At 28.3% G+C, this 14406-nt stretch overlaps 1 protein-coding gene across 2 annotated transcripts; it reads left to right on the forward strand.

The window, feature by feature from the left end:
* The first annotated feature begins 9116 nt into the window (after positions 1-9116).
* LOC130979781 (uncharacterized) lies at positions 9117-11552 on the forward strand. Of its 2 annotated transcripts, none has more exons than XM_057903325.1 (5): positions 9117-9410; positions 9497-9557; positions 10418-10469; positions 10579-10648; positions 10770-11552. In XM_057903325.1, exons 1-5 carry the CDS (start codon positions 9315-9317, stop codon positions 10854-10856), a joined length of 366 nt encoding a protein of 121 aa, XP_057759308.1. In that variant the 5' UTR covers positions 9117-9314; the 3' UTR covers positions 10857-11552. The 2 variants fall into 2 exon arrangements, with proteins under 2 accessions (XP_057759308.1, XP_057759307.1); XM_057903324.1 differs by having other exon boundaries at positions 9482-9557; positions 10770-11540.
* Positions 11553-14406: the final 2854 nt, after the last annotated feature.

Genomic DNA, 14406 nt, shown 5'->3' on the forward strand with positions numbered 1-14406 from the left:
TTTAAATATTTTTATGCATTTTTTAAATATTTATTTAAATATTGTCACAATAATTTAGATCAAACAATTAAGTCATTTGTTAAATATAAAAAAAATTTTACTTACAAAAAATATATTATTTATTATTTTTTTGTATTTTTAAATTATTCAAGGACAGTTTTGACAATAATATATTTTTCAAAAATATTTTTTGTCAATGATAAAATCTTTTAAATACTATTAATCAATTAATAATTAATTAGATAAAATTCAATTAATTTTATGAGCAATTTACATAAATAAAATAAATGGGAGAAAATGTTACGTAAATACAACATTTTGAAAAACCAAACGCAAATGCAAGAAACATAATTATATGTGATCCGTAACATCCTAACACGGAATCTGAATACACATAATCTGCTAGACCCTGTCGCAGATTACGTTCAGAAGCTGTAAACACATAAACCGCTACACCCTGTAGCGGTTTATGAACAAATGGGCCTAAAGTGTATTACGTGAGACCTTGTAGCGGATTATAAACCGCTACACCCTGTAGCGGTTTATGAACAAATGGGCCTAAAGTGTATTACGCGAAACCTTGTAGCGGATTATGAAGAGAGTGGAACTTTAGAACAAATTCATGAATACCAGTATAATAGTAACAACCTATGATGCAAAATGTACGAAGTCATACAAATATACTCGTCATAAGCAATAAGTCGTACAAATATATGAAGCTTTAGAAAACATAACAGCCACCAGGCATTAACACTACCACAAAATAAATTACTACATAAGTCATACAAATATAATAGTCACAAGTCATTAACACTAACAAAAAATAAATAAGTCATAATTCATACAAATATAACAGTCGGAACTAACACAAGGGGCGCTATTGTTCGTCACCATCATCATCATGGTCGTCCCCAAATGGACCAAGTAGCTGCGAGCCTGTGCCATATTGAGTCGGACGCCCAACTCTAGTCGCTCGCTGATCTCCGGGTGGAGCATCCTGTAGACCCACTCCAAATGCAGATGGCGGCATCCCCCCATGCCAAACCAAGTGTCGTACGGACTACCTGCGGGCTCATTAAGGTCGACCGGCAGCTGGGAGTCAGGAACCTGGGACGGCACATCTGTTGGTTGTGGCCTGTACTCCGGAGGCTCGGATGGACCCCCTAGGATTGGACTCTGGTACTGCTGAACGTCGTCGCCCTATATGATCTTAGCAAAGTCCGCATAGAACTGTGGCCCAACCAGCTGATCGTCAAAATCCATGGTCAAAGTAGTGGTAGCAAGATCAGTAAACATCTGCATGCTCTCGTTATACAATACCTGGGAATTAGATACGTGAGTAAAAGGTGTACCACCCATACTAGCCTCCACAGTGCCACCAACCTAAGTGTCAGCAGGGTAACCACGGGACGATCCAGCCTCGTCATCATGGTGGACAGGAGGTGCTCGTCCAGCACAAGTAGTCCGTCGTCTAGCACTAGATCGACGCAGGCGATGATCTGCCTAGCCTCCGTCATCACCACCACCAAGTTGCTCCTCATGCATCATGTCGTCAAGCCAACGCCACTCCCGATCAGTGGCACGTGTACCAATGCATCGTCTCCTCTCCACACGTCTGTTATCGGGCATATCCAATGATGGAACTCTAATGGGTGCCTGCGACGACCCTCTGAGTACAGCATCCTCTGCTACGTGAGCAACGCCGTTGAGCCGATACAACCGCCTTTCATCTTTCATGGTTCCGCTTAATGGAACTGCTCTAAGAAACTCACCCTTAACCCATCCTTTTTCCTTTGCCTTCTCTCTACTTTCTCTCTCTAAGTCCCTATCAACATTCATGAAATGAAATTCGCTACACCCTCACGTGGTTTTTATAGTGAGCCACTCTCTTTATAATTCGCTATAGGGCCTCGCGGAATATACTTTCGGCCCATCTGTTCATAAACCGCTACAGGGTGTAGCGGTTTATGTGTTTGTAGCTTCTAAATGTAATCCGCGACAGGGTTTAGCGAATTAGATGTATTCAGATTCTATGTTAGAATGTCGCGTATTACATATAATTAAATTTGTTGTATTTGTATCTAGTTTTTCAGAATATTATATTTACATAACATTTTCTTCCATTTATTTTATCTATGTAAATTGTCCTAATTTTATTGTTAGAGTCATGAGTTATGACCTTAATTTTTTTATTCATTTATTTTTTTCTCACACCACACCTCCCACGGGTATGTCTAAAATGAGCTCAACACTTATGTGCTTATTGAATATACCACATTTATATAGACCATTAGATTTTATTAAATTAAAATCAAAGGCTAATATAAAAGAAGAGTATTAATGGATTCTAATAAATACAGAATATCATAGTACATAAATAAATTCTTTAAATGACAATACTTTAATATACAATACTTGCATGCAAGAAATCACACCTATCAAATATTTCTTAAAATATTAGTATATAATTTTCTAATAATTAATTAGTTAGAGTACTGGATTGATATTTAATTATGTAAAGTATTGTATTTGTCATACAGAGGACACAAAAAATATACATATATCAATGATAAAGTGAACAAACTCCATATAACATTAAAATGGGATAAGATAAGAACTTTGTTAATTAATTTTGATTTTTTAAATAATTTGACAATTCAATAAATATTTGAATATATATTTTTTATTAATTTAATCTTCATTATTATTTTCTTTTTTTATCTCATGGGGCATGTAAGCTTTAATTTATTAGTTTTTTATATATCTTTTATTTTTTGGATTATTTTATTTTATTCTATTTTTTTACTTTAAAAATTTTAGAGTCTAAAGAACTCATGTTCAAACGATTTAAACCATATGAATAAAAAGTGGTTTAAGAGAATAGATTTAAATTTGGGTAATTTAACATTTATTAATGAATAACTACTAGAAGAAAAAAATTATTGCATAAATAACAGAAATAAGTTGATAATATATAGGCTAATTTAGAAAATAAAAAAAAGAGTAAAAAAATAACAAAAATTAACTTTAATTTTGAAGATAAATAAAAAGATGTGACATTTTATGTATTAGATAATTTAAATGATACTTATTATATAGAAAGTTAAAAATATTTTTACCTACAAAAAATTTAATAACAAAATTGTGTTTGGAGAAAGAGAGATATGAAATTTTCTAACTAATTACAAAGTTTTTCTATTTCTCTTTATATATCGTTTCACTTTAAGTAACTATTTTTTAGCGATAATTCAAATATAAATTCTCTCACCTTTATAATACGATGACATTATTGAAAACATGCAAATAAAATAATAAAGTATATTTAATTAATGCATATAATAAAATAAACATAAAACTTATATAGTAGTAGTCAAATACGATAACAATGATTACTTTTTGTCCAAGGTACTATATTAAATTGCGACTTCAATTTATAATTATTAATTAAAAAACTTACAATGATGTATTTTTATTTTTTTATTATTTAGTTAAAAATAATATATTTTCATATTGTTTTTTAGAATTATCGATATCAAATTTTGCTAATATAGCAAAAATTTTGAATGTTTTTTTCTTAAATTTATTCTTAATCGAACAAAATAAGACAACTAACACGCACATAAAAAAAATTATAATTTTTATATATTTAGATATTCAAAAGACAAAAAAACAATTCAAAAAAGTTAACAGAATAGTTTGTTACAAAGTAAAGTGACATACAAAATAAAAAATCATGATAATGATACTTGGTGATAATTAATAACCATAGAGTGAAGAGAAAATAGAAGAAGAAAAAAGACAAAAAAGGAGAACCATATAATGTACAGTGGCTTTGAGACAATCATAAAAATATAAATTAATAATTTTAAAAAAATAATAAAATTAAAGATAATTTTAAAAATTGAATAATAAATTAAAAAAATATTTTTTATTAATTAGAATTATGCATAAAAATAAAGAATACTTTAAATATAATTTTTTATCTCTAATTCAAATTAAATACTATTAAAAATAAATAAATAAACCTAATAACATTTATAAATAATCCATTTGTAAATAATATTTTTTAATCTTTATTTTGATTTTTTTACACATAATAATAATATAATAAAATCTTTTAATTTTTTATTTAATTTAAATTTATAAATTTTATATATTCTAAAATTTAAATAATTTTAAAAAATATTTTTGTTTTAAAATTTTTTATTTTTAATATTTAAATAATTTTATTAGATTTAAAATTTTAAAAATAAAAATATAAAATTAATTTCTTAAGAATAATATAAATATAACCCAAAAATTTTCAAACAACCAAATAAACAGAACAGAACAACTAATTGAATGAAATGCATGGAATAAATTCATACAAAAACCTTAAAAAAAATAAGTAGAACAAAAAAAAAATAATCGAATAACATCAACGAAACAAATTCATATAGCAAAAAATAAAAGGATAAAAAATAAAAGCTCAATGAAACAAATTCATACTTGAGGCTGAGACTCCATTGGAACACTGGAAGTGGAGCAATGAAGGGGGAGACGGAGCACCACGACGCAGACGACAATGTTAACTCTCTGAGACCCACACTACCGCTCTGAGGCTGAAGACGAACGACGTGAAGAGAGAAGAGAGATATTGAGAATGAATAAGACAATGAGGTGCTGGTCTGAGAAGAGAGAGAAAGGATGAGAACGACGCCAAGAGAGTGTCTGAGACCAACAACGAATGCTTGATGCACGGTGACGGCAGAAAGCAAATAAGTGTGGAGTAGGTTGTGCCTTTGTGGTGATTGGATAGGGAGAAGGTTAGAAGTTACAAAAATTAGGGTTCTCCATCATGAAACTTAAAAATATATGTGGTAAATATAAAAAAATGATAATTATTATTACACCCCCGTATATGCCATATTCATAAATTATATATTGTGCATATTTAAAAAACTCAAAAGAGTTGAGCTTATTAAGGAGAGACTCCTAAAATTGGTCCAATAAAGTAAAAAAGCATTTCACCCCTAACTTACCTCTTAAACATTAACATTAGGATAATCATCCGCACACCTAATAAATTAAACATCTGACATATCTATTGTTCACATTATTTAGTATTTTCATTGTCTACCTATATTTTTTCTTATTTTATTTTAATACTTAATCTTGGATTAAAATATTTTAAGTTGAATAAATTGATAAAATAATAAAATAAAAAATTAATTTTTAAAAATAAAATAATAAAATATATGTTTTATAAAAATTATAAGTTTAACGATGTTAATTTTTGTTTTATAAAATTAAGTTTATTCCACCTCCACGGTCTCTCTTCCACCTCTATGTTAGCATATTGATAGCCACTAGCCACAACTAATTATATAGCGAAATTTGGTACTCATTTCGCATGATTTGGTGCCCATTTTGTGCATGTCCCCTTTAATTGCCTATTTCGTAGGCACCAGTAGCGTCTTAGCTCCATGGACCCATTTTGTGTTCGCCAAAAAAGAAATGACTTTGTCATGTCAGCACCATTTCATGAGTGCCATTATTGATTTGGAGGCAAAACTGATTTTAGGGGCGGCTTCCTTGAAATGGTTATGCTTATTTTTAGAATACTTTTTTATCCCTGCATATTTAGGGAATAAATATTTTTTTTCATTTATATAAAAAAGCCAATTCTGCTTGATGACACGTAGCAACAAATTTTTTTTTGTAAATGGTCTAAAAGGTTGGGTATGTCTAAAAGGAGTTTAACCATTATGTGCTTATTGAATGAGCCACATTTATATAGGTGATTTTATTAGATGAAAATCAAAGGCTAATATAAAACAAGAGCATTGATGGACTCTAATAAATATAGAATATCATAATACATAAATAAATGCTTTAAATGGCAATACTTTAATACACAATACATTAAACGGCAACAAAATCTTTTATTCTTAAATAACTAAATATAAAATATATGAATATTTTTTATTTAATAAAATTAATTATTATGCAAAACTTTTTTATAATATTGAAAAATTATATTAAAATAATATTTTAAATAGTAACATAAAACGATAAAATCATTAAAATTTATTTTATATTACTTGATAAATAATTAGATTATTATATTCAAAATTTATTAACTAACTACTTTTATTAAAGATATTATTATATAATATTTTTTTATAATATTTTAAAAAATTTATTTAAAATATATATATAATACATAGAAATATTATTTTTTTTAATTAAAAAAATAAAATAAATAATATAATTCTAAATACATACCTAAATAAAAAAGTTAATATTTTCATGTATTATATACAACATTTTAAATAAATTTTACTTTTACAAATATTTTGATAAAAATTATATTATATAATAATATATTTAACAAAGTAATTAGTTAATAAATTTTAAATATAATAAACTAATTATTTGTCAAGTAATAAAATAAACTTTATTTATTTATATTTTTATGTTGTAGTTTAAAACATCATTTTAATATTATAAAAAATTATATATAATAATTAATCTTAATGAATAAAAAAACTTATATTTTTTATATTTATATTTTATATTTTTTCAAATAAATTTTTTTTATCTTTATATAATAAAATATGTGATAATCTTCTTATATATATTAGGGGTGGTAAAACGCGTCGAATTCGTCGGGCCGACCCGCCGAACTCGCTAAAAAATGTGGGTTGGGTTAGAATTTGAAACCTGTCAAATTAAAAAAATTCACTAAATTATGTATATATGTTCTAACTTCTAATTATGTGACTTTATTTATTTTATTTTATAATTTCGTATATATGTTCAAATTATGTTACTTATTTTTTAAAATAAAGATGGTTCTATTGATAAATATTATTTTAAACAAATTTATTGAAGATAAAAAAAATTTTAAAAATAATAATAAAAAGTTATATTATAATTTGACTATTTTTTATTTGTAATTAATTGTTTAATTATTATTTTTTAGTTAATTTTAATTAATTTTATTTTTCAAAAAAAAAAAAACAAAGTCAAACGACTAGCATTTTGTACCCACTTTAGTTGGCAGGACGGGTTGGCCCGTCCTGCTTAAGGTGCGGGCCTAGGTGAGGCGGGGCGGGTTGGGGCGAGCCGGCCCGCATTGCCACCCCTAGTATATATATATATAGGGGTGGCAAGCGGGGAAACCTGCCCCGCCTCGCCTAGTGAGGCGGTCCCAAATTTCTAGCCCTCTCCGTCTAACGGCGGGCATAGCCCGTCAAATATTTTATTTTTTTTATTTTTAACTATTAAATAATATATATAAATGCATAAAAAAATTTCTCCTATTTTTTACTTTTAACTATTATAATTTCTAAAAGTATAAACAAATTATAATTTTTATATTCACAAACATTAAAGTCTTTGTAATTATAAATATCTAATAAATATAAAATGTAAACCAAGTTTTCATCCAAAACATAATTATAAATATTGTTCCCAAAGCAAAATAAGCATAATCTAAAACATAATTATAAATATTGTCTCTAAAACAAAATAAATATAATCTAAAACACTCAATTTTCATCTTCATTCTCTTGTAAGTTAAATTGGGGGAAGTTGGATTTTGGCAAAAAAAATTGTAAAAATACACCTTGCTAAAAATAATAAGCCTGGCGGGGAAACCCGCCCCGCCCCGCCAAAGCCCGTGGTTTAAGCGATGCGGGTTAGGCGGGCTTTTGCTATTTGGCGGTCCCAATTTTTCAACCCAGCCCGCCTTTTTTGGCAGGTTACGCGGGCCGACCCGGCCAATTTAGGCCCGTTTGCTACCCCTATATATATACTATTTAGTAATTTTTTATATATTAAATAATTATAATCATATAATAACATTGAAATCAGAAAACATATTAAATCTATTACAGTATAACTATTTAAAATATCATTTTTATATAATCTTTTAATATTATAAAAAAGAATTTGCATACAAATTTTGTGGGTTTGGCAAATTCTTTTAATTTGACCGGTTTCAAATCCTAGTCCGACCCACTTTTTTTAGCGAGTTTGGCGGGTCGGCCCGACGGATTCGACCCGTTTTACCACCCCTAATATATATTAAGAAGATTATCACATATTTTACTATATAAATAAAGGTAGAAACTTTTTGTTCTAAAAAATATAAATTTTTTTATTCATTAAGATTAATTATTATGCAAAATTTTTTTTATAATATTAAAATGATATTTTAAGCTATAATATAAAAATATAAAATAATTAAAATTTATTTTATATTACTTGACAAATAATTAGATTATTATATTTAAAATTTATTAATTAATTATTTTATTAAATATATTATTATATCATATAATTTTTTATCAAAATATTTGTAAAAGTAAAATTTATTTAAAAAGTTATATAAAATACATGAAAATATTAACTTTTTTATTTAGATATGTATTTAAAATTATATTATTTATTATGTTTTTCTAAAAAAATTGAAAAAAATAAAAAATTAATATTTTCATGTATTATATAAATTTTAAATAAATTATATTTTTAAAATATTTTTATAAAAATTATATTATATAATAATATATTTAATAAACTTAGTTAGTTAATAAATTTTAAATATAATATCTAATTATTTGCCAAGTAATATAAAATAAAATTTTAATTATTTTATATTTTATGTTAGTTATAGTTTAAATATTATTTTAATATAATTTTTTAATATTATAAAATTTTTTCAATAATTAATTTTAATAAAAAATACTCATATATTTTATATTTAATTATTTAAGAATAAAAGATTTTGTTGCCGTTTAAGTATTGTGTATTAAAGTATTACCATTTAAAGTATTTATTTATGTATTAGGATATTCTATATTTATTAGAGTCCATCAATACTCTTGTTTTATATTAGCCTTTGATTTTTATCTAATAAAATCTAATGACTTATATAAATATGCCTCATTCAATAAGTACATAATGGTTGAGCTCGTTTTAGACATACCTAAAAGGTTTTGTTGTTTATTGTTTTTGTTTAAAGCGTGTATAAAAGATTTCAAGTCAACAAAAAAAAAAAGAAGCATGTATAAAAGATTTAGATAATATTAAGAAAAACATTACATTTAAAATGGGCTCAAGTGGGCTCACATAATAACTGTTGGCTCAACTATTCCCACAAGCTGCAAACCTCACATTGGTACAGCACCACTACCAAGGGAACAAAATCCAAAACCCTAAGCAATCCAAGAATCAGGAATGAACACGCATAATAAACGAAAAAAAGTTGCACTTTCTTGAGTTCTTCTGCGAAGGAAATTTTATTTGTGATAGTGATCAGTGAATAAATGAGTAGTGGAAAACCCAAAGAAGAGGAACATGACGGTATGTCCGTACACTCTCCGTGCAAACCCCCTCCTTCCTCTGCTTCCTCTCTCCCCAAGGTACCTCATTCCTCCTTCACTCTCTTTGGTTTTTGAATTTTGGATTTGGAAAATGATCGAATTTGTGATAGGAGCAAGCAGCGCAGGTTGAATTGGAGCTCAGGGTGTTGGAAGCTCTCGAAATTTATCCTCCAATTAAATTACAAGGTTTTTGTTTTTTAATATTTCCATTTGATTTTGATACTGCACTGTAGGGATTTCTTTAGTGTTAAAAGAAAATTCATACGAGGATAGAAGAATCATGTAAATACAATTAAATTCGCCAAATTTGTTAGGTAGAGCTATTGATTCATTTCATTAATTACAATTAATATGGAAGGAATTTAGGATAAAATGATACTGGATTTCAAATTACACAATGAGAGCAACTACCTGAGCTTGTTTTCCTTATTATGGCATTTGCCATCTTGAACGGTAAGGGTGATGCATACTACATTTTCTTGCATGTGTTATAATTTACTTTCAGGATTTATGATAGAAAAAATGCTGAAGTAAACTTTTATTTGGTTAGCGAGGCACTAGATAACTACTAAATAGTTTCTGATTACACTATCCTAAATTATTTTTCCATTAAGCTAACATCAAGCAAGGGTATGAACCTGTCAACTAGACAACAAGCAATTAAGCATTTCTGTCGACTACAAGAAAGTAGTTTTGATGTTCATGTATGAACATTTTGAATTGTCGTGTGACAGTGCTGCTTTTCCTTATCTGATGCTTTTTATTTATCAAGGATTAATTGTGTTTGGATGGATGTTGACATCATCCTTTGAAAGCATTTCTACACTATGTACTCCTCCCAATTCTTTTTTATTTATCATTGTCATCTTCTAATACATTTGTAGAGCAATGTATTTAGATACAGTACATGAAAGGGAACAGAGTGAGTAGCATTAGTAGTTGACACTAGTTGTCAGGGATCAAGATTTTTTTATTATTGTTATTATTATTTTGGATAACGATTCATCAGTTTTGGTTATGCTTACGATGATTATCATCTCTTGAAGGAATACATCGCCATTTTGTCATTTATGGTCTGATGGAATTTCTAAAGAGGAGGTTAGTCCGATATTTTCCCCTTTCGTCTTGATTGTTTGATTATCAAGCGTAATGTCTTCCATCTATATTTTCTGTTAGATATCTTTAGAATTGTATATGCTTCATTCAGTTTTGACAGACACTTCTCTGCTGAAGAGGTCCTTCAACTGTTGGATCGGTTCTACAACTTAGAAATGCTGGTAAGTATGCAGACAGTTTGTGATTATTCTCGGTTACCACATACTCAAATAACAATGTTAATTTTAGATTTGAACTAATAAAGAGAAGTTTTATTTGTTTTATTTTTTAATTTTTCATCAGAAAACAGATGATGAAGAGATCGACTTGCTTAATCATGAAGAAGATTTCTCCTTACCTTCCAGTTACTTTATCAAGGAAGAGTCCTAGTGAAACTTCTGAAGTAAATACATTTTCTTTCAAACCTGGATTAGCATTTCAGTATTGGATCTACCTTGTCACATACATATATATGTCAAATTTAAGACGTTGAGTTGTGATATGAGTGACAAATTTAAGGGTTAGAATCCTCATTTTGGTCTAGATTAGATTGTATTGAAATACATTTGGATAGTAGAGTACATTAGATTAAATATACTAAACGCATCGTCCATGTGGCCATTGGATAGTAGAGTACATTTTTTTTAATTATTTTTTCATTCCCAAATGTTGCTTATGGTTCATTCCAAGTAATAATTTATTTCAGCATTGGATGTGCTGTTGAGGCACTATGCAATTTAAAATGGGAATGAAACCAAACCGTCTTGGAATATATTGCTTCTAAGTTCTAATTCATTCCAATTTAAGGAGATTACATGTTCGAATTTCGAAATTCAAATAGTTTATGGTTTAGCTATTGCACCCTCCAGGTTCCAAGAGCTAAAAAAAAATACAAAAAATAAAAAAAGGAAAAAAATGCACCAAAAAGGGAAAACAAGTTAAAACTAACCGTCAATAAAGAATAATCTATTGGACCGTGGAAAGAGAGTCAAAGGACAATTTTACTGGTTGTCAACTTGTCATTCAAAATTTTCATGTGGGTTAGTTAGCCACTCCAGTACATCATAGTTATTTTGAGCGCCTATCATCTTTCATAGATTACATCATTCTTATTCTATATTTAATTATAATTATTTATGCGTTTTTAAATTATATTTTTCACTCATTTTTAACTATTATGATAATCAATTGTCGCGAAGGAAGAATCTTCTTTTCTTTTAAATGTTGCTCTTGCTTTTTTTATTTTTATTTTTACCTCCTCTTGTTTTCGTTATTTTCTTCTTTCATTTTATCTTTTTTTTTTATGTGCAGTTTTTTTTTTCTTTTTTTTTTATTTCTTTGCGTATTTCAGTGTTATTTTCCAAAAAATATTTATTGGTTTCAAGAAATTTTTACATTTATTTTACAGAATTTTTGTGTTTGTTTCACATAATTTGGTTTCACCTTAACTATGCTTAGATTTTAAATAAAAGAGGACAAGGTACTCTTAAAAACTAAAGAATGAGAAGAAAACGGAGAAAATGATGCTAAAAGGAGCAGAAGGGAAGATTACAAAAAAAGTGCAAAAGAACACAAGAAAGAGGGATCTTTTTTTAAATAAATAAAATAAATATTTTATTTATAAAAATAGGTGATTTGTAGCGTTTTTATCGATTTATATTGTTTTACATATCTCAGTATAAACAAAATAACAATGGTTTTATCTCATTTACAATATAAGTATAAACGAGATAAGACACACCATGCATTACATGTATAACTTTTGTATATACAGAGTTTATCTTGTATACAGTCATTGTTATTTTGTTTACATATCAAACGTTTTTTTGATATTCTTGAGATACTTAGATATTATGGTGCGCGCAGATGCACGAGACGATGACATCAACCGCTTGAATGCGACTTAGCACATCGCAAAAATAATCGACTTTCAGATTAGTTGTCGTTTTCTTCTTTTAAATAAACAACCATATAATTATAGTTATGGTACTTTATAGATTTATTGTTGCAATACATGCGTAGAATAAATTATGTTTTTGGTAACATAAAATATATTATTAGTCTGCATGTTTTTACTATATTATTAATATAATATTAATTATATAGTAAAAATGTATAACAATTTTGTTAGATATTATTTTAATTTTATATTCACTTATATTTAAAGTAATTATATTTTATTATTTATAATTATTAATATAAATATTATTAAATATGTTTAAATAAAAATTTAAATATTTTTATTAATTATAATACATTTATTTTTATGATTATATGATATTTACTAATATTATTTTTCAATAAATATATATAGTATATAACAATATAATAAATATAAAATAATTAGTTAGTTATTAAAATAAAAATGGTTATTTTAATATAAAAATAAAATTAAAAAATTTTTATTATAAGAAACTATAATTTTATATACTTATTTAATGACAACTGGATTATAACTTGTTTATTATAATTGTAAACTCCGCTAAAATTAGTAAATAATTAGTCAATAAATCGAATTCTAATTAAGAAAATTAAAAATGTAAATCTAATATTAAAATAGGATAGATCTCTTCAAAACAAGAATTTTGACACTAATTTCAAAAAATTTGGACTAAGATTTGGCTGAACAGACCAAATCGGTTGAACCAGGCTCAAACCGAACCCGTGAATCCAACCGGACCCATCACTTAAATGGACAGAAGCCCATTTCCTTCCGCATTCAGCAAAGAAACACGCTGAATAGCCGAGGGGAGAGGAGAGCTTCCTAACCCTCACCACCACCTTAATCCACCATAACTTCTTCGTTCGAGCTCCGATCACCGCATCGTTTGCGGCCACGCGTCCAGCGCGTCGAGCTCTACGTTTCTATTGGATCAATTTTTGTAGGTAAGCCACAATCTCACCTTAGATTCTCTACCCCCTTTTGATTTTCAAAATTTGAGTCTTTATAATGAGATTTTGTTGAATTTGGTATTCTGGGTTGATGGTTATCAGTGGCTAAGAGAAGAGGGAGTTGAATCTTAGCCCCCTTTTTTGCTTAACAACTCTTGCTGACCTTTGAAATAACTTCAGGAGACTTTTTGCTTTTTGTCTCGTACCTAGCCACGAGATTTTTTCTTTTTGTCTCGTAACCCGGAAAGAGATATTTTTCAGTTTTATCTCCTATGCAGCAGAAACAGAAATGGAGTAGAAGAGAGAGAAAGAATCACACCAAGAAGTATCCTGGTTCAGCTGCCAAGTGCCATGCAGCCTACATCCAGTCTCCATCACAACAATGATGAAATTTTACTATAATCATCTTGATTACAAACACCAATTCTCCCTAAGAACTACCCTTCCTATCTGGGACAAGTCCAGAATCTAACCTAATCCTGAACTTGACTTGGTCACCTACCAAGCTTTCAACTGCTAAGTGCTAACCCAACTTGTAAGGAGATTTCCACAGAATCATGAAACACAACACAGATGTACAAAGGACCTCTAAGGACATCTATGACTTTTTCTTTTAATTTTGTATACTCTGCCTTTTTCTGCTCTATGTCTTTTTCGTACAAACTTCACTGTTTGCCTTTTTTCCATGAGACTCAAGACAGACAAAACTAAACAGAAAAATACAAAATGAAGAACTTTGAAAGAGAAGAACTTCTGTTAGCTTAGGTAGCTATGAGAACACTGTGCTTTCACTCTTTTTCTTTTTTCCTTGCCTCAAGCACTGGCTGTTCTCCCTTATTTATAGAAGGGGAAGCCTCCAAGGTTGAAACTCTTGAACCAAGCTAAACTTCTTCTTCTTCATGTAAAAACCGGTTTGGCCAGAAAGAGAGGAGAGATAACCGAATGTAAAACCCAACATGCAATTACCTCTGAGTATTCCCTTGTCACCATTCTTCATCAATCCGGGCCTTCCATCTGGACTTGCACTCCAATAAGGATTTCTAGCCCT

Source organism: Arachis stenosperma, chromosome 5 (assembly GCF_014773155.1).
Source record: "Arachis stenosperma cultivar V10309 chromosome 5, arast.V10309.gnm1.PFL2, whole genome shotgun sequence".
NCBI lineage: Eukaryota > Viridiplantae > Streptophyta > Magnoliopsida > Fabales > Fabaceae > Arachis > Arachis stenosperma.

Coding starts and splice junctions, on each gene's coding strand:
- LOC130979781 (XM_057903324.1), top strand. CDS start 9,315: ATGAGTAGTGGAAAACCCAAAGAAGAGGAACATGACGGTATGTCCGTA. Junction 9,411..9,481: donor CTGCTTCCTCTCTCCCCAAG/GTACCTCATTCC, acceptor AATTTGTGATAG/GAGCAAGCAGCGCAGGTTGA. Junction 9,558..10,417: donor TCCTCCAATTAAATTACAAG/GTTTTTGTTTTT, acceptor CATCTCTTGAAG/GAATACATCGCCATTTTGTC.